This window comes from Microchirus variegatus (assembly GCF_963457635.1).
Source record: "Microchirus variegatus genome assembly, chromosome: 2".
NCBI lineage: Eukaryota > Metazoa > Chordata > Actinopteri > Pleuronectiformes > Soleidae > Microchirus > Microchirus variegatus.
The window spans coordinates 24,026,941-24,047,507 of NC_139803.1; the positions used below are offsets into that span (position 1 = coordinate 24,026,941).

General features: G+C 39.7%; 1 protein-coding gene across 1 annotated transcript; it reads left to right on the top strand.

The window, feature by feature from the left end:
• Nucleotides 1-5,815: 5,815 nt before the first annotated feature.
• trmt44 (tRNA methyltransferase 44 homolog) lies at nt 5,816-20,307 on the top strand (the record flags this gene model as incomplete). The annotated part of the gene is made up of 11 exons (XM_083905838.1): nt 5,816-6,161; nt 6,244-6,361; nt 7,233-7,452; nt 7,533-7,601; nt 7,969-8,076; nt 9,411-9,482; nt 10,336-10,442; nt 10,794-10,977; nt 12,665-13,013; nt 18,522-18,638; nt 20,078-20,307. 11 exons carry the CDS (start codon nt 5,816-5,818, stop codon nt 20,305-20,307), a joined length of 1,920 nt encoding a protein of 639 aa, XP_083761964.1.
• Between the last annotated feature and the right edge of the window lie 260 nt (nt 20,308-20,567).

A 20,567-nucleotide genomic window follows, 5' to 3' on the forward strand; every position in this document is an offset into this window, starting at 1 on the left:
GCGAGTTACAGTCGAAAATCCAAAGAAAACAGAGACAGAGATGCAGGTCGGTAAACACAGCGAGCTCTGTGATCATTCTATCTCTCTCTCTCTGTGTGTGTGTACACACGGATGAATTTTTAACCTGCTCAGCTACTGAAACGTCCTCTCACTATTTAAGCATGTGTGACCAAGTATAGCCTTAAGTGAACAATAACCAGTTTAACACAACTCATTATTTGTTACTTAAAACCCAGCCAGCAGCATTGTTTGATTCACCCCCATGTGCAACTGTTGTGTTTACGCCGGTGAAGCCAATCGAGCCACACGAGACACTTCGTTAAACGCTTTCTCCGACAAAGCTTCACCTGCACCACAAGTGCACAACAACCGGATCACGAGTGATACTCTAATCACAGAGGGTGTGCCTCTGAAAGAATCTGCCCAGGATGCTGTGCGATTATGTCGAGTGCATACGACTTGATAGTGTGTACGAGTGTGTGTACAGTAAACACCAGTGGTCTCAGACCTGCAATTTACACCAAAAGCAGCAGAACTTTGTAAAAAGGCGGCCTGTGTTCACAGTCTGGTGCAAAATTAGGAAAGTATCACCCACAAAAATTGACTTAGGCAGGCTTTATTTGGTAGATATGGAATAGACCTGCCAAGATTGTTTGTATATGCGTGTTATCACTTTAAAATGAAAATACATTGATTTTATAGCCTTTTTCTTATACTTTACGCAAGGGCAATGTTTTACATGTCATCTCGTGTCACTGTGTTTCTATATTTATAACCACCACACAAGCAAAGATGAAAGACGTTCTTTTTGGTGTGCAGAGGCCACCGTAGTTCCTGCATTCTGCAGTCTCACCATTAGATGTCACTAGTTCTTACACATTGGACCTTTAAAGCGCTAAATCATGAACCACTTCTGCAGCAGACTGGCTAGTTATATTATGATGTGTTAATGGGTAACTATTACTGATCCATTATTATGTTCACAGGGTCAATTAATGCTGCTTTTCAGAATTGTATCAGATTTTATTTAACTCCCTCTAGCATAAATTGTTATAGGTTTTTACAATTTGATTTCATCGTTCATTTTATGAGTTGTTGTTCCTGTTACTGTGTTTTTGTATTCCGTCATGGACTGTTATGAACTTTTAAGCACTGTTGAGCATTGTTTGATGAATGCTCCAATGAAAATAAATGATAAACTGCAGGGGTTTCATTGAGAAAGGTCGTTCTCTGACCTCTGACCTATTGTATTTAAAGGTGCCATATGTAAGAATGTGGCCAAAACGGTTACTACATTCAAATTCAAAATACCGAGGTCTTTTAGGTTTCGTTTTCTAACGTAACTGGCAACCCGTGGTTGCTCGGCAGCTGAGACTCTACTGACTGCAATGATTGGTAGACGGCGGTAGGTATGTTTTGTCATGACGTGACAAAATATGTTTTGTCACGTCGATTACACAACTTATCAGTTTTCACTTTGGTCAAAATTAAAACTTCTCATAATAAAGTCTTGTAAACCTTTAAAAAAATAAAGCAGCACATTTCAGAACATTTTAAACTATTTTCCAACATAAGACCTTAATTAGCATAGTATCAAACGAATGAACTAAGGTTATTAGTTTACTTTAAAATGTAGTAAAATAGTTGTGTGTAAAAATTTAGTTGACTAAACTGCCATTTATGTTTATGTTCAACTATTTAGGCCTGTAGCCTAAAAAAAACATGTAACACAATTAGTAATATTGACAATAGATATATAGGCATAGATGTCATTCTTGATGAATAAAACACTTAGAAACCTTTCTCATTCTTCACATATAATGAATATTAAACTTTGAGTTCTTACCGTTGATGAGAACAAGTCCTGCTGTAGTTGACAGTTCTTTTTCAACCACTCACACACCGACAGTACAGATCCATGTTGGCTGTGAAACTCTGACGAAAACTTTCCTCCACAAATCACAACTGTCGTCTGGATTCGACTCCTCGTGTAAACAGATCTTCAATGTGACAGATCCACGCTGTTTATTGTTATTGATAATAATAAAGGCTCGGGCGGAATGTTGGATTTTCCTGATTGTTACACGGAAGGCGAGAGAAGTGAGTGTGTGAAGTGTCGTTGATGTGAACCTGCTGTTTTCTCCGCCTCTGCAGCACTTTGTGAAGCGGCCACTCCTCTTCCGGACATTTCCTCACCTGAGCCTCAAAGACAACAAGACAGAGAGAGAGAGAGAGAGAGAGAGAGAGAGAGAGAGAGAGAGAGAGAGAGAGAGAGAGAGTTCAGCTGATCGAGTATAAACATGGACTCATGTCATTAATCAATCACCATATACAACATCAATGAAGGTCACTTTAATTATTGTTATTGTTTGAATTTACTTTCCCACTGAAATAACAATACACTCAGTTACCTGTTTATTAGAGGCAAACAAAAACAGTTTTTTTTTTATTTAAATCTGTTTCTGTTACTTTTTATATTGAATAAAAATTGTATATATGCATATATATATATACATATATATATATATGAAAACATATAACTAATAATAATAATACACTGTAAAAAAATAAATAAACAAATAATATATATAAATAATGAATGAAGGGCAGCTCAGATTTTACATTTATGGCATGCTTTAATTGAATAAACAACTCTAAATGTTACCCTGGCTTTAGTTGAGGCTTATCCGTAATTGATTTATTGCTCAAAAATGACTTACGGCGATCGAAATGTGTTGAATTTAATGATTATTTTATTGTATCGTACACCCTTAGAAATAACAGTGCTAAGTAGAACCATATAAGGTTAAGGTTGGGCTTGTCCTCATAGGAGAACCCTTTTTGGCTCAAGGTAGAACCTTTTTAAAAATCCCTTTGGAGGGTTCCACCAACCTTTTTAAAAGCCTTTATTCAGGATTTTAAAGGGTTCTCTGGATCAAAATGGTTCTTACTGGAACCATTAAAGTGTTACCAAGAACCCTTGAAAAACCCTTTTCTTCGGGGAAAGGGTTTTTCAGAAGCAAATGGTTCCAGGTAGAACCTCAGCCCTTGTAGAAGGACACTTTTGGAACCCTTATTTCTAAGAGTGTATTATATTATAGATGCTAAACTACATACTAGAAGTACATCACAAAGTAGATGATATATGGTGTTCTAAAGAAATAACACCCCTATGACGTAAAGGCCTAATACTATAATGAGTTCTGATTTGCTCAAAGGAACATTTACTGGAATAGTTAAAACATTCCATTGATATCCATTGAGCAAAGGAACATTTTAATTGGAATAGATTTGGATAAAATACATCATTAATCATCACCATGAATGATTAATTTATTCCCTCTGGTCACATGAAACTGCCCTGTACTATGAGTCAAATAAAGAAACTAAAATGGTTTTCTTGCGCTGTCTTTCTCTTCTTCATACCTCCGTGTTGCAGAGCCTGTTCGACAGGATTTTTGTTCCCCCTCCCACTCAGCTGCTGTTTATTTGAATGCAAACCCTGGCGGGCAGTGAGGGGAAGGCCCTGCCTGCACTTTGCTCTTCCTGGTACAGTATCTGGCCTGTTGCCTCTCCCCTGCCTGCCTGCCTGCCTCAGTTGCACAACGCACACAATGGAGTTCAGTGTAGCAACAGCATTCAGGAGGATCCTGCAAACAGGAGCGGCCGTGGAGATCTGTTTACACTCCATTCATGCACTTTGAACAGCGTTTTAAGACACTATAAAAGGCTCACAGCTGTGAATTTATAAACAATCACCTCCAGCTTCTGATTGGGTGTAACACAAATTTCCCCTCATATTGATCATTTGACAACAAACAATTCAGCGAACACTTTACAGCAAAAAGGGGGAATTCACAACTCCCAGCTCATCAGAAAGGTATATAAACAATAGTCAATTCTGGGATGTGATGAGTCTGTAATACGTGGGTCTCATGCTTACACTTTTAAAATCTAATCTCAGCTTCGATCTTACACTGAGGCTGAAGTTTCTGCGTGTCAGCTTACAGTGTGACTCAGTCTGCATGCAGGGTCAGCTGCAGGTGAATGGATGAAAGACCTGGACAAAGAAGGCAGCATACCAGCATTAAGGCACAAACAAAGACAACACATCAATCATTTTGCCAGGAAAAGATTAGACAGAATAAAAGTCGATACAATAATAAATACTCTAATAACATTTACGTTGGCCCAGAGAGCTCATTTTAGAGGAAATTGGAGTGATGATCAGTTCTGACTCCGCAGTGCAGATTACTTAATAATCTAAACAGACTATAATAGAGAGTGATCCAGAATCAAGGTTGTTGTTTCTAACAGCCCGACCCCCATCCCTATCACAAAATATAATATAAACTGAAAATAAAATATCACTGTAGCAGGTCAAAAAGTCAGCTGGATGTCTTATCAATCAATCAATCAATCAATCAATCTTTATTTTTATAGCCCACAGTTTACAATACATAGTTTGTCTCACGGGACTTCACAGGGTTGGCAACATCCTCTGTCCTTAGACCTTCGACCAGGGTAAGGAAAAACTACCAGGGAAAAAACCCTTGTAACAAGGAAAAGGGTAGAAACCACCTCACCTGTGCTTCTCCTGGTGAGGGATCCACTCCCTGGACGGACAATACTATACTTATACTTATACTTAGCTCACACATCTATAAATCAGGTTATATACTCTATATAAACCTCTGCAGATTTAAAAATGACATCAAATCCCGCAGCCACGCCGAGGTGCAGGTCGAATCCTGCGGCCTGCAATCAAGGAGGTGAACGAGGCAACAACCGTTAAACAGATAAACAGAGAAAAATCCATCAAACAAAGGTTAAAATATTGATTGAGATCAAGTGTTTCTTCGTCTTAAAGGAAAACCATGATGGACTTATGTAAAAGGAACTGATCTGACTTTAAGATCCCTGTGTTGTGACCTTTAGAGCAGTCAAGATCACATCTCAGAGGGTAATGAGCAGTATTCTCACACACTTCAGTGAAGTGGTTGCGGCCTCAGGGAGAGGTTGTGGTCACCCTGTCACTCTGGTTATCTGAGGGTGGCTCCTGCAAATGAAGGAAAGAGGAAACTGGAGACACAAGTGATGGCAGAAGAAGAAGACGAGAAAAGCTGCAGGTCTGCTGTGAGGCAAAAAAAAGAAGAAAAAAAAAAGCACTTGTTGCTTCTTTAAAGTGAGGGAGAAAGAGTGAGTCATGCAAGTGTATGTACCTCATATAGCAATTCATAAACTGCTAATAATCACACATAGAATATGCTTTTTCACAGCATGTAACTTCTGCCAATGGCTCACTGGAAATAATGAAAACTAAGAAGCTTTCTATACCTTTATGACCTATTTGAGTTTATTTAAGATCAATAAATCAGCTTGTAAATATATTTACCAACACCTAATGAATTAATCAAGTATAACTTCCTCTGTGACTTTTGTTTACTTGAATTAGTCGTGATCATGAGATTTGTCTTCCCACGGCGCCCTCTACTGTCTCATTACTGTAACAACACTTACAGACTGTTGAATCGTCATCATCCCGCGACTATATTTTTTTCTTTTAAAAATTATAATAAAGCCACCATAGAAAGTTACATGCTATTTTTTATTACTGAAACGTGATTCTGAAAAATAACTGTTCGGCTCGATTCTTGTGCCCCAATCAGTGTCGTCACGGCAGGAGAGGCATTATGGGAGTAACACTACTGCGCATGCTCTGGGGGTGCCCGCAACCCGGAAATAAACCAGGAAGTTTCCAGTTCTACTGTCAACAGAACACATGTCTCCACCGCGTAGCTATTGAAGCTCAATTATGCCAAAGCTTTGTGGTTTAAAGTTTCCCGCAGGCTGTGCGTCTCTTCCCGAAGGCTTCTGGTCAGCTGTGGGCGTGTGGGTAAAGAAACCTCACGTTGTGAACAAGCGTCTTTGCGGCGTTACGGAGACGCAGAGTGAAGAAGCGGAGGACGTGCGGAGCCTGCTGCTCCTGGAGGATGCTCCCGCTGCTGGACTGTCTCCGCAGGTGTTGTCCTTCCTGACCATTGAGGTCTCACCTGCTAGGACACACGAGCATCCCAAACCGTGCTCTTCTACTGTCAGGACGTTTGTTCCCAAAGTGAACAGTTATGGGACAAGTCTGCAGAAAGAAGTTGTCGTCAGGGGTGAGAGCTGGTCTGTAGTGAAAGGTTCTATTATCGGCTCTGTTTACTTACTTATCTGTGTCTTTTTGTGTGGCTTGTTTAGACTTTGTCAGACAACAGGTGACCTTTATTCCCATGGAAGAGGATGCAGATGGACGAGTGTCTCTAAAGGAGGACAATGTTTATCAGATTCAACTCTGCAATGAGGACTGTGAGGGATGGTGAGTCTGAACTCACTGTGTACACTAACTAACTAACTAGCTAACTAACTAACCAACCAATCACAACTAACTAAAATTTAGTACGGCTGAACAATGTGGGAAAAATTGCACTTTTTCTAATAACACAATAAGCCATATGTACAGTAGCCATTTTGACAACTCAGAGTAGGAACATTACAGGTGTTAATAATCAAATTAATGATGGCTGTGTTCCATTTAGCTTCCTCCTGGTTTATGATGCATGCTGGTGCACTGCCACACTGTCCTGACTTTACAAGAACTGAACAGAATTTATGTTAATGTAACTTTTCCTGGCTGCTGTGCAAAGACACCAGTGCATCTGATTTGCCACCTTATTATTATTATTATTTATTTGATGTCAGGCTTTAGTATTCATTGTATAATAGATGTATAACAAAAATAATACCACACAATCAAAACATAAACTACTCTTTTTTCTAATTCAAGGATGGAAACAAATATATTAATTTGAGCTTTGTTAACCTTAAGAATAGGTAGACTTCTTTCTTTCTTGTTAATATTAGTTTAAAAGTAATAGGAAAGCAGACGCACCAAACTAAACCTATAATGTTACAATAACCAAGATCTAAAAATATATTTAGTCTGACAGGAGATAATTGTGATTCTGTGTTGCCCTGGCTCTACTATAAAAGAAGAAAATTTAAATTAAAAGTCAACAAGTGAAATAATAATTCTACGTCTGGCCTAAAAGATAAGAAAGGTAATGTAGTAGTAAAGTATTAACTTGGGTATAAGGCTGAGTACTGGTATAATCTGCCACCACAGCAAAAAAACACACTGTCGAGAAGGAAAACAAATTCATATTTACTGACTCTGGTTCTATGGACAGGTCTCTGGAGTTGCATGTCCTGTCGCCAGACACGTGGTTCTCCGATGGTGTGGCGTACCCCAAGTTGCGATGGCTGTCCTCCGATTTGATGCCTAAACTGCTGCGTTGGGCCACCGAGTGCAAGAGCAGCGAGTTCAAGAGCACGCTGTCGCTGCTGCCGGTGGAAAAGTACAGCCTTGTGTACCAGCAGCTGAAAGACAAGTACAAGGCCATGGTGAAGGTGAGGTGATCGTCCGTGTGTCTACATCTTATAAAGCGTTTTACACTGGATGTACTAATGTTATTGGATGTCATTTTTAGGTTTGGCCCGAGGTGACGGATCCTGAGAAGTTTGTCTACGAGGATGTTGCCATCGCCACATATCTCTTGGTGGGTTTAGACCTGGTTTTCTTTGAATTATCAGGTCAAATCAACTTGTTTTTACACCTAATTTGGGTCTTGGAAAATTTATCTTTTCTCTGAACTCTAAATGACTTGTTTATGCAGGAGACAATCATTTTTACCTGTCGCATGTTGTCAGGTCATGCAGCTAAAAGTGGGTCAATCAATTTTATTGTGAAAAAAACACTTTTACCCAGCAAATCAATCCATGTGTCAAGCCAGAAGCAGGTGAAAAAGTGTCAGGAACAGCAGCAGCAGCAGCAGGTGTCACGCTGCAGTTTTAAATTGGTTTTCAGTACAATGACTGAGAGCTCTCATGAGTGTCGCCTCGTCTTTGTGTGTCTGTGCGATGCAGGTGCTGTGGGCCGAGGAGCGAGAGGAGAAAGGTCTCTCTGGCAGACAGTCGTTTGTGGACCTTGGCTGTGGAAATGGCCTCCTGGTTCACATACTGACCAGTGAAGGAGTGAGTCGGAAACTATTTTAATCTCTAACGCCGAGTCTTGGAAATTAAATTGTTATTGTTGTTGGTTACAGATTTTAGCTCTCAGTATTCTTTCCATGCAAAAACTGGAGCTTGACTATTGCCCTGGTCCCAGTAAAGCACTAGGAAGGAATCAATTTATTTAAGTGGGTCTCCCTTTGCTACACTAGGTGGCGCCATGTCCTCTTTCAGCTTGTTGGTATGAGCTGGTCTCTGGTTTAGTTTGCAGCTCGTTCTTAGAGAGACATTGTACCATCCATTAACTTAAATATGTTAGATAGGAAATACGTAAGAGAGATAAAAATATTTAAAGAAATAAGAGGTCAGTGTGAGATCAGTAGTGTTGTAGAAGTATTTACAACTTAACTGAAGCTACATGGAACTTTACTTGAAAACCTTCTTACATGAGACAGCATAGAGAAATGTGCACATCTTTATGAATATTGCATATATAACGGATATTTGAATATTTTCTAACATTTTATGGAACAAACGAATAATCGATTCAATGAGAAAACAATCGACAGATTAATCGGTTATGAAAATAATCGGTAGTTCCAGCTCCAAATTCTGTTAACAGACAAACATCAACTAAAACAGAGCAAGATAAGATAAGATCGTCCTTTATTAGTCCCGCAGTGAGGAAATTTCCAGTGTTACAGCAGCAAGACAATAAAAATAAGGATAATAAATAATAAACATGCATTACCAAAAAGAAATACAATATATAAAGTACAATTATATAAAGATATTAACACTGACTATAAAAATAGGTTTAAAAATAGAATGTAGAATGTACATTATAACCGGTCTGCAGAATATACACAGTATGCACATGGTATTTACAGTATAAGGAAACAAGGTTGAGCTATTAAATAAGGATATTAAATAAGGATATGGATATTGCACTGATGAGAAAACTACAGTATAAAAAATAGACGGTATGAAACATGACAATATATTGCACTTAAACATTTTTAGGTAATAAAGATAATACAGGATATTAAACATAGACTGAAACTGATTAGATTTATTTGAGAAAATAATCACTTTTTTTTAACTATAGATACTTGTAGATGAATAACTTTCTATCATATTTGCAGAAATTGTTTGTTTGATAAAATAGTTATGTAAAAGTGAATCCCAATAAGCTGTGTACACTGACCAATTCAGTGGCCCCTCAATTATCCAAATCTTGTCCAATCACAGGCTGGGACTGGTGTAATTTGAAATTGCACACAGAGGCTCATGGTCAGTGTGTGTGAATGTGGCTGAGGGTGATGACCCGTTGACCGTCACAATGTCTTATGTTGCAGCACCCGGGCAAGGGCATCGACGTTCGGAAGAGGAAGATCTGGGACATGTACGGCAGCCACACCCTGTTAGAGGTGATTTAAACCATACATTTTATTTTTATAGGTTTAGTGAAACATGAGGGTTTAATATACATCACATAAATCGCTCTATTCTCTTTTCCTTTAATCTTTACTTTTTTCCACTCATTGGTAACTAACTGTGTCAATATAATTAGATTTTTGATTCTCCTGTTGGATTAAACAAACACACACAAATAACATGCTCTTGGATTTTAGCATTGTCACTTACTTCAAATGATGAGTAATTGTCAGTGGCAGCTGTTGGTGAAGCCTGTAACTGTTGATAAAAATGCATATTGCAGAAAAAAATTGTTAAGTCATGTAATTAAAATAAGGTTTTGCACATTGAAGACTACATTTTAGACCTGAGACTCATTTTTTAGTGATTTGAACAACAACAAAATGCCACTAGGGCGAACAGTACATAAATTGAGACAAATACAGATAAAAACACGCATTTGCAGGGAAACCTGCGTCTCCCCCAAAACACAACACTTTTCCACTCTGCCTCTTGGCCTTCACCGCTCTTTTGACAACAAGCTCCCGACTGCTTCCATTTAAGGTCATCTATTATTGACTGATTGTGGCTGAGTGGACGCAGCTGACCAATCTCTCTGTGTCCTCATGTGGCAAAGTACTTAGTCCTAAACCCTTATTTGCTCAGGCCTCTGTGCTCTTAACTTTCACTTTTTGTAATGCTGAATACCTTAGTCTTAACAGATGTGTGGTATGTTAGACTTTCAACAAGATATTAGCGTTTCCATTTTGGACAATTTCCATTTAGTGACGTTGTATGAAATCATGCCACTGTACACCCTCCCTGCCCTCTTGCACTCTTGTGATTTTTGGATCTTTTCTATTTCAGGAAAAGGCAATTACTCCCAGTGAGAGCTTCTTATTCCCAGGTACAGACTGGCTGATTGGGAACCACTCGGACGAGCTCACACCATGGATCCCCATTATAGCAGCCAGGCGAGTCATCAGCAGACACAATCTCACTCTGCAGCTCAAGTGCCAGCTGATGTCTCCAGTTTGGAATAACATAATGAGCGGATGGGGGGGGGGGGGGTGAATGTGTGAATGTGTGACTGTGTGTTTGTTCCTGGGCATGTGAGCTCACCAGTTAGTTTATTAAGACAACCACTTGATGGAGATGCTGAGCCTCAGTCTTAAGACTGTTGATAATCTTGGCCGGTTTCACTTTCAGAGCTTTAAACAGTTGGAGACCACAAACAAGACTCAGCACATCCACCTCCAAACAATTGTGACCACAGTTTTCTTTGGCTCCGAGAAAGAATTTTGTCTTTTTCTCTCATACCGCAGGTCGTGTTACTCCTGCCGCTACTTTGTCCTCCCCTGCTGTTTCTTTGACTTCTATGGAAAGTACCAGAGACGCCAGTGTAAGAAGTCTCAGTATAAAGAGTACATCGATTTCATCACTGAGGTCAGCCAAGTGAGTGGCTTCAACACGGAAGAGGACTGTCTAAGAATTCCGTCGACCAAACGGGTAGGCTTACCAAGGCCAAGGACAGTCACCTGACCTAGCAGCCTGATGTGTTTGACTTCCTGTATTTAACCATATATATTCAACATATTTTAACTAAACAATTATAATTTCAAGTGATTATACACTTGTAAAAAACATACTTATCTTAGATATAATCAATTTCTGACCATTTGTAAAGTTGCTTAAAATGAATTTTAATGTACACCTAATCCAACAATAACAAAAAAGCCTGAGAAAAACCTTTTTTTCTGGATCTTGGCACAGAGCTACAGTGAGTTTGCAGGTTCACATGCTTCTCTACAGCCAATTTCCACACAGTGCCAGCTTTAACACGCTGCTGTCGCTGTACAAAGAGCCGTGCTATAGTTACCCTCCTGCTGGCAGACTGTTGCACATCATGCAGCGTGATTTGTTGCTCTTCACATGGGGACTTCAGTCCACGTGTCTCATCATCACCAGGTTGAAAGGCATTATTGGCACAAACAGCCGTGGACTTCACAGTCACTGTGTGTGTGGAATCAGCTCAACCCACTCAGGGTTAAAGTGACACTTCACACCGTTCTGAGAGGAACAAGGCTTATCTTGTTAGTAGGTACAAGACGTTTTGTTTATTTTTCCTGACCACTGCTGAGTTCACTGTTATTTATTACCTTACAGTGTACACATATATTTATATGACAGAACAGGAATAAACAAAGACCCCTGTAAACATCTTAAAACTATTACTTTTAAGACTATTTTGCTGTTTAAATATCTTTATTCGACCCAAAGCCTGAAGATATTCAGACAACAAAAACAAATGACAACCAAAAAGCAGTAAATCTTCTAATTAGTTGCTTGTCTTAACTCTAAAAAACAAAAGGATACTTCGCACATTTATTTGCAGAGGCTGGACAAACAAAAAGATCCTACACACTTTTAATTTCTCTGAAAATTTATGCCAAAGCTGAGATAACCCCGGACTTGTACTAGGTTCTCTCCAGAGCCACAGAAGATACTCGAGAAGATACACGTGACAAATAATCTTAATAAACTGAACTTAATGAGTGAAACTTTTTCAAGGGAATCTTACATGATTTAATAAGACATGTGGTAACAAGATTTTGATCCTCCTGTTCAAACAACACAACTGTGCATCCACACCTTTGTCCCACCACAGCAACATAAGCAAATAAATCAAGCCTCTAAAGTCCCAAAAGGGACATATTCTTGTTAACCAGTGGACAATTTAAAAGCTTTTATACACACATACACAATAAAGTACTTACTGAGCCTTGAAGGCACATTGATTGGTAATCATTATTTTTGTCTCACACAAACATTTATAAACATAGGAATATTTGGATATTTAAACCAGCCAAGTGTGTGTTTCCTGTTTTGAAGTGAAAACTTACTACACAAAAAAAGAAGAAAGACTTTCTTTCTGGTAAACAAAAGCCGCTGCAGTTGCCTGACATGAGTAGGAAAGGAAGAGGAGTCCTCCATTTATATTTACAATGTGCAGTGCTTTCACTTATTTGTGTACACGACCTTCAAATGAATAAACCCAGAGGTGATTTGCTTAAACATCAGTACATGATGAATCAGGGGTTCTTTACCCAGAATTCTTGTTTTTATTGTTGTATTTATTTGTCAACTAGGTGATTGAGTTATTATCTGCCCTGACCTTCAGTTTTTCATCCTGCAGGTGTGTTTGGTTGGAAAGTCAAGAAACTACCAGCTATCCGATGAAGCGGAGGCAGAGCAAAGAAGGGCTCATTATATTCAGAGCCGGCAAATCGTACCTGGGGTCACAGTCCAAAGGTCAGACATCAAGAATGATGTGGGCCGTTGCCATGGGAACACAGACAGCGACGTTACCTGCGGGAGCAGCTGGGGTGCCGGGTTCCAGCCCCGGGACAGGGTTGAAACGGTTCGAAACTGTGCCACTCTCCCACGGGACTTTGTTGACGGCGTTGTCCTGCGGGTCGCCAACGTTCTTCTGGGAATGACAGTGGATGACGGCAGGGGATGCTCCACTGACTGGAAACAAGGAGGTAAAGATCAACACAACAGCAGGCGCACACCATCAGAGATAAACAAACAAAACACACAAGTTATCCCGAGTGGGAGCTGCTATTGAAGTGTAGAAATTTGATGATGAGCAAATGAGTCCTCTATTTTTGACAATCTGCAGTCTCACCATTAGATTGGACGTTTATCGTTGTCGCTTGGTTTAAAGTTGTTTTTCTTTGACCCAACTAAAATTGATTTCTTTCGCCAACACAATGGACTTTCTAATGTCACTTCAGTACCCACCAACACATGGTTTCATTCACTTCCACTTCTTCTTCTTGTTTTTTCACGATCAAAACAGTTCACAGATACATTACATGTACAAATTATCTCCAGTGTGTAAACTTTGCGGTATGTATCCACAGACTGTTGGACTGTTGAATGGATTAAGTCTTCCCGCTTGAAAAGTGAAGCCTAGGAATTAGGATGGAAGCACGAGTGAGCCACCAGGGGGCGACTTTGCTGGTTGCAAAAATAACTTTTGAATGGAAGTCCATTGGAAACTGAAATTCTACTTCTTCTACTTCTCTCTTTATATTCAGTAAATCTTTTCCTGAGGAGATAATGACATCAATTACTAGTTTCAGCTCTTCTTCAATAGAACATGATGTTAGTTTTGTAAATGATGTTCCCATTTAGAGGAAAATAGATGTGTTTAGAGGAAAAACACAGCACCGTGTGGGCACCAGTGTGATTGACAGCTGGTATTGTTCAATAGGAGCCTGGTTGCAGGTTAGTTTTGCAACTGGAAGTTTAAGTTTAGTTCCCTTTTAACCATCTACCAAATATTCTTCAGCATAATCGAGATAACCCTCCATGAATCCCAGTCATAATTGTAGGAGTCCGAAAATATCAGTTGGGTGTATACTGTATAACAAAACCTGAACTCCTCAACACCACTTAGGAATCACTTCTCACGTCTCACTTTCTCGTCAGCAACTTAAAATACATTTCTTGCAGCTTCATTGCGAAGTGGCAGCTTCTGAAGTTAGAACTCATCGTCTGATCCCCCCTTCCACCTCCTCCATCAACCCATCCCGCCCCTATAGCTCTCATCACCACCACCCTGTCCCCCCCTCTCGGCTTCAGTTTGCGGGGGCCTTCGTGACACAGAGCGACGTCACTTTGAACTCTCAGTACAGAGAGTGTCTCTCGCTGCATCTCACACACACACACACACACTGACACACACCACCCACACATCACCTTTGTCAGTGCTTATGCTCCCCCACTGCCACAAACACACACACGCAAAATCTAAATGAGATAAGGCGATGAGGATGATTATAATTAAAACAGAAAATTCTCTGTCAGGATGTCATAGCTGAAATTACAGATAGAAAATATGAGCCAGAGCCAATAAAGGGAGAGTGTTACTCTGTGTAGAGATGACTAGATGAATAATGCACCACCACCATCTATGATTAATGCATGACTATGCGTTTGTATTAAGGTATTCCTACCACTTATCTGCAGTGTAAGAACAAAGGCTAAGTTCAGGTTGAGCCAGCTGATATTGAATAGATCCATGAAGGTTTCACAGTCATGGCAATTCTCTCCTGTTTAGTGCACATTCTTCTTAATTTCTTATATTAAAATAGAAAGTCAAGTAGAACTTAGATTTTTAGAGCTGCCTGTCTTTGCTGTAAGATGTTGTTGAACATCAGTTTACGTATTGTGGTTAATACTATTCCACCTGGGAAGAATTATAATTGCTAAAACCTGGAGCAATGCATATCTTACAATTTACCATGTTTAATGTTTTTATTATTAACTGTCCCTTTCTAAATGAAACTCCCCAAAACAAATTACAAACAGCTTGATGAGCCTCTACTTTTCCCAAAAACTGTCAGATACTGACTGAAAGCCTTTGCCAAAATTTATAAACATTTCCTAGGGGAAAATATCAAAGGTATCATAAAAATATTATTTTGGCATTTGAAACTGTATCGGAATTGTTGAAACAGAACCAGCCCCACTGTTATGCAACATGAAGTCAGTGACCTCATGCTAAAATGTTTTCTCTAGTGTTTTGAGCAGTTAAATGTGTGAATATATGATTCTGGCGATTGTAGCTGTGAGTTACTAATTAATGCATGCACACTGTACTGCCGCCTGATCGTTATGTAAACACATGGAGAACTGTGGTAGGTGTACGTCTGACGGGAGTGACGATCCACAATGCTGAAGCTCAAGTCGCTAAAAGCCTGAAAGTCTAAAATCAGCAGTTATTATCTGACGTAAATGTTCATTATGCTGTAGTTGAAGAAACGGCTTGCATAGAAGAGAGTGGGTGAAAGTGGGTGCAGAGTGTTATTCAGTGGTGGGCAACTCCCATTATGCTTCAGCAGCTGCACCATCATCATCCTCATCTTCCATACGTGCACTGCAGATTTAAGTGCACTCACCTGCATTTCCACCTCATAGCCACTTTATTAGGTACATGTGTAAATATCCGATCAGCCAGTAACACGATGCATTTAAGGAATGAAAATGAAAAGACAATGACAGTCTGCTTTTAAGAAAGATGGTAACTTTGAAAGTGGCATGGTTGTTGGTGTCAGACACTGGTCTGATTATTTCAGGAACTACTGATTTATTGGGATTTTCATGCCCAAAAAGAGAATATCCAGTGAGCGGGGGTTCCCTGAGAGGAAACACTTTGTCGATGCCGGAGGTCAGAGAAGAATGACCGCACTAGTTAGAAAAGAAAAGAAAGGCAATAGTTGCACCTGTAACTTAAATAACCACTTAATGCAGATTGGCTACAGGCTCACACTCAGTCAGCATGCCTTAAAGACTGGGACTTGCACTATGTCACACTTTACCATTGTTCTACTGCCATCATTGCTGCTGACAGGACTTTTATACACTTCATTGTACAGTTTATTCTCTATTTATAGTGTACTGTGTATTTATTTTGACTAATTATAGCGTCTTGTTCCCAAGTCGGTGTGCCTTTTTGAAGCCAAGAGTTGCCAAACCAAATTTAATTTTGTGTATGCATAATGACAAGAAAGAATTCTTGATTCTAGAAGATTGCACCGTTTATGAGGTGTTCCTAATAAAGTGGCCAAGGAGTATATAATGCATTAATCTTACAAATGATATTGCATACATTAAGATGCGTCTGATTTAAGTATTGTCGTATTAGGCAGGCTGCAAACAACTTTTTGAACTTGTACAATCCAAAGTGCTAAACACTCATTCATTTGATTATAATAAGTAAAATATGACAAGAAAATAACCTCAAAATACAACATATAAAATAAGCAACATAAAATGTACAAATGCAATAAACTTAAGATCAACATCCTCATCCTATTCTATATTCTATTTCTGAACAAAATCTGAATAAAAGCTCATAGTGAAAGCATGAGATTCATGAGCTCTGCTCTTGGCAGAAACAGTGATGCTTTACCACTTAGCAAATTCAGAGCTCTTTTTTTTCTCCACTTAACCTGATTCTGAATTGGCTTTAAAAAAAAAATCTCCACAACACGCAATCAGTCATCTGGTCAACTTTTGCACATTCAACCTCAAACGGGTCTTAACTGTATGTCAAGCAGAGCCATTAATAATCATCTACTCCTGGTTCTGGTCCAAACAGAATCTACTCTGTCAATACTGCCCATTAATCCCCATTAACATTGTAGGCAGTAAAGGGCAGCTTTAAACAGTGTATTGATATTATATTAAGGCCTGGAGCTCCCTGGCGTCTGGGCTGTAGGACGGCAGTCTGCCCGGTTTCACACTCTGCAGCACACGACTTGTGTTTGGCTGCACAATTGTCTGTGAGTGTGGGAGTGTGTTGCGTATTTTCGGCATTAGCTCAGCAATTTGACCGGTGACGGTTGGCATAATTTTGGGTGAACAATATGTTTTTTGATCAATATCTCTGCATGTATGATTCAAGGATTGTTGTTCCTTTAATGCTACATCAGAGGCACAGACGCGTACAGGAGACTGCAAAAACAATATGGTCGGAAATGCATCCTCATACCTCTAACTTGCATTTAATTATAATTTGATTATAATTGGGGCTGCAACTAACAATCATTTTCATTAGGGATTAATTCTTCTATTGTTTTCTTGATTAGTTGATTCGTCATTTGGTCCATAAAATGTCAGGACACGTTGGAAATGTCTTGTTTTGCTCGCAAACCAAGGATTTCTTTGTTATATGGAGCAAATAAACCAGAAAATATTCACTTTTGAGGAGCTAAAATAATAATTGAGCTTGTTTTAATTATTAAAATGCTCCCTTATTAATTTAGTGATCAATTAATCGTAGCAGCCCTAAAACAAACTTGGGTTGTGGGTCAGTTTGTTTCATTGTCTTCATCACTACCTACCTACAAGACTTGTATGAAATGGCATCAGAGAGTAGTAGAGTTTGGTTTGGTTTGGTACAGTATGGTTTGGAACGGTCAAGCCCGCACTCAGGCTTGTGTTTCGACTGAGAACAGTACCTTTACTTGGTAGGCAGGGCGCTGTGCCCGATGGCCGTGTCGGTGGTATACCTAGCGTGATGTTGTACTGGTGTGCGGACATTGAACAGACAACACAGGCATTGAAGAAACACTGGTTGCAAGGGAATTACATTTTTGTGTCGGCCAATCAGCGAACTGTCATAGGTCTAGCTCCACCCGTACCGTACCATTATTCCGGTACCCCAAAAAAATGGGACAATTGGAACCGTACCAAACCGTTCCACCTGGAGGAAACACGCCATTAGTGTAAATGTGTGATGAAGATCACATTAAGTTGTCCACGTCAAATGTGATGAAACGGCACGAAGGAGCATTAGCAATCCTGTGGTGTTTTACGTCTCCAATATGTCAAAGAAAAGAGTAGGAAGATTGTCATTTGTACAAATCAAAGGTCAGCCATGATTGATTCTCCTCTGGATGAAAAAGGGCAAAGCCAGAAAATCTTGTGGTGAAAAGTTGTCCCAAAGGCCGGGTGCTGTGTGTGAACACGACAGTGTATGTCATATCGGCTCATGATTTACTAAACTCAGACCTTAGGGCTTTGTGTGTTTTTATTTTATTTTACCCACTCTCTCCTTTTTTTTTGCTCTCTGGTGGCTAAATTTCCTGTCTCAGGGGGTGTGGTGAGATGCAGTGGTGAAACGCATGCTGGGTATTCTGACAGCTTTTATTCAATACACTTTGTACTGCAAGAGTCACTCAGTTTTTTTGTATCTCAACATTCCCTGTAAAATGTTCTGAATATGGCATCGATCGTGCACATTCTCACTGAGTAGATGTCACACTGCCTCTTTTTGAACAACTTGTCATATTGACTCGAGTCAACCAGCTCGATTGGATGCCTCTGTTTTCAGTGTGTAATGATGGATAAAATGTATTTCTGTGCATGCCTGAGGCTGTGTGGTAACATATCGACAAATGTACCATCAATGGACCTCCCTCTGGTCTTTCTTCACGATTCACTTTCACCCTCTCTCCCCCCTGTCTCCACTTCAGGCAGCCTCTCTGTGAGCGAAGTCGTTGGGCTGTTGGAGCAGGAAACACTACAGCTTCTGAAGAAGGAGTGTGGAGGCCTTCAGACGCTGCTCAAGAACAACCATCAGGTGTTCAGAGGTACAGTTCCTTGCATGCTCCTTTATACTCACAAAGCTAAGTTAAAATGACCATCAGAGATACGTATATATCATCAATTATGTTACATTTAAATACTGGCTTCACTGTAAAAAGCCAAATAATACTAAACCAAAAAACTTCAGTACCCCTCTCAAAAATGTCTTGACCAGAGAAGAAGGAAAAACAAGGGTCTGCAGTGGAGTTGCATTAAAATATAGACATACACTCTTGGAAATATAAGTGCTAAGTAGAACTATATAAGGTTCTTCGGCTTGTCCTCATAGGAGAACCCTTTTTGGCTCCAGTTAGAACCTTTTTTATAAAGGTTCCACCTGGACCCCTTTTGGAGGGTTCCACCAAGAACCCTTTTTGAAAACCGTTTATTCAGGAAAAGGATTTTAAAGGGTTCTCTGGATCAAAATGGTTCTTACTGGAACCATTAGTTTTACCAAGAACCCTTGAAAAAACCTTTCTTCGGGAAAGGGTTTTTCAGAAGCAAATGGTTCCAGGTAGAACTTCAGCCCTTGTAGGAGGACCCTTTTGGAACCCTTATGTCTAAGAGTGTACAGAAAATGCTGGTATGGAGAATTTTCTCATAAACAGAAAGCTACAGCCAAGGTTCCCTCACACTCTCTGTCTCTCAGTACACTTATAATAATGTTAACATAATATTGTTTATACAGCCCAATCTGTTGCTCAAACACAAAAATGAACCAAATAAGTTCCATATTGTTGGAATAAATCAGAGGGTGGCAGAGTTATGTGGACAGAATGTGTATGTGCATGAACTCATGTTTCTAAAAGCTTTTAAATGTATATCTTTGCGAAAAATGCAGATAAGGAGAAGTACTAAAAAATGACTTACATTTTCAAGAATGACACTGAAGGCATCATCATCCCTTATTTATTTCCACTTTTTGGCTATTAAATCACTGTCTGTGCCAACGGGCTGGACAGAAAAGAATAATGAGAAACATGAAAGCGTTAGATGGTGGCAAAAGCTCCGTATCAAAGAATGAATCGAACATTCAGTGATATTTTATTTCCTCACTTCTCAAAGACCTTGAAGTGACTTTTTGCCAAATGAACTTTCTCATTTTATGAAGATTTGCCCCTATGAATTTCTCTTAACAGAAATGTCAAAGCAACAAAAAAGGTTCAAAAAGACCTTCCTGACAATGAAAAAAGGATTCTTAAAGAACATTATTCTAGGTACTCCCGTGGATTTCCTGTGTTTATCCCTCAATATCCCTCAGATATGAGTGTCAAATTTAAGTATCAGCCTTGCAACATTCCCATGCAGAACACATGAAGTGATTTGTTTTATATCAAGACAGACTGAGGTTGCAACAACAACAGAGCTAGTGAAGTGAGAAGGCTGCAGAAATAAATAAAGCTCTTGCTTTGAGCACTTAATTCTGTCCTTGCTTCACTTTCAGTGGAAGGAGGGAGGGTGTATATAAGAGACTGGCGGGACAGGAAGTCCGTCAGGGCGGACACAAAGAGAAAACCAGTTGCTCCCGGTGCCGTCAAAACTCGCTCCTGCTGGTTTCACTCCCACCACCCTCAGGGCTGCCCCCTGCAGGCTGAACACTGTGCTTTTGCTCATGGACCTGATGACCTTCGTCCCTCAACCAGACCTCAGAAGAGGATAAAAATGAACACTTGAGTTGAATTTTTTTTATTTTTCGTTAGAAATGGTTCCAGACAAATGACAGGAAATATGATTTAAAACAACAAAAATACTGATGAGTAAGTGGAGTGTTTTCATCATAGGATGATCCAACCAGCTGGGAATACTCCTGCAGCCATTTTGGGGTCTGAACAGTGTAAGTTTGATGCAATGTTGCGTCATTTCTGAGAAATGAAATATCACAGTGTCCTCATCTTTCTGTGTGAAGCTGCCAAAATGTGACTCTTCCTGATGCT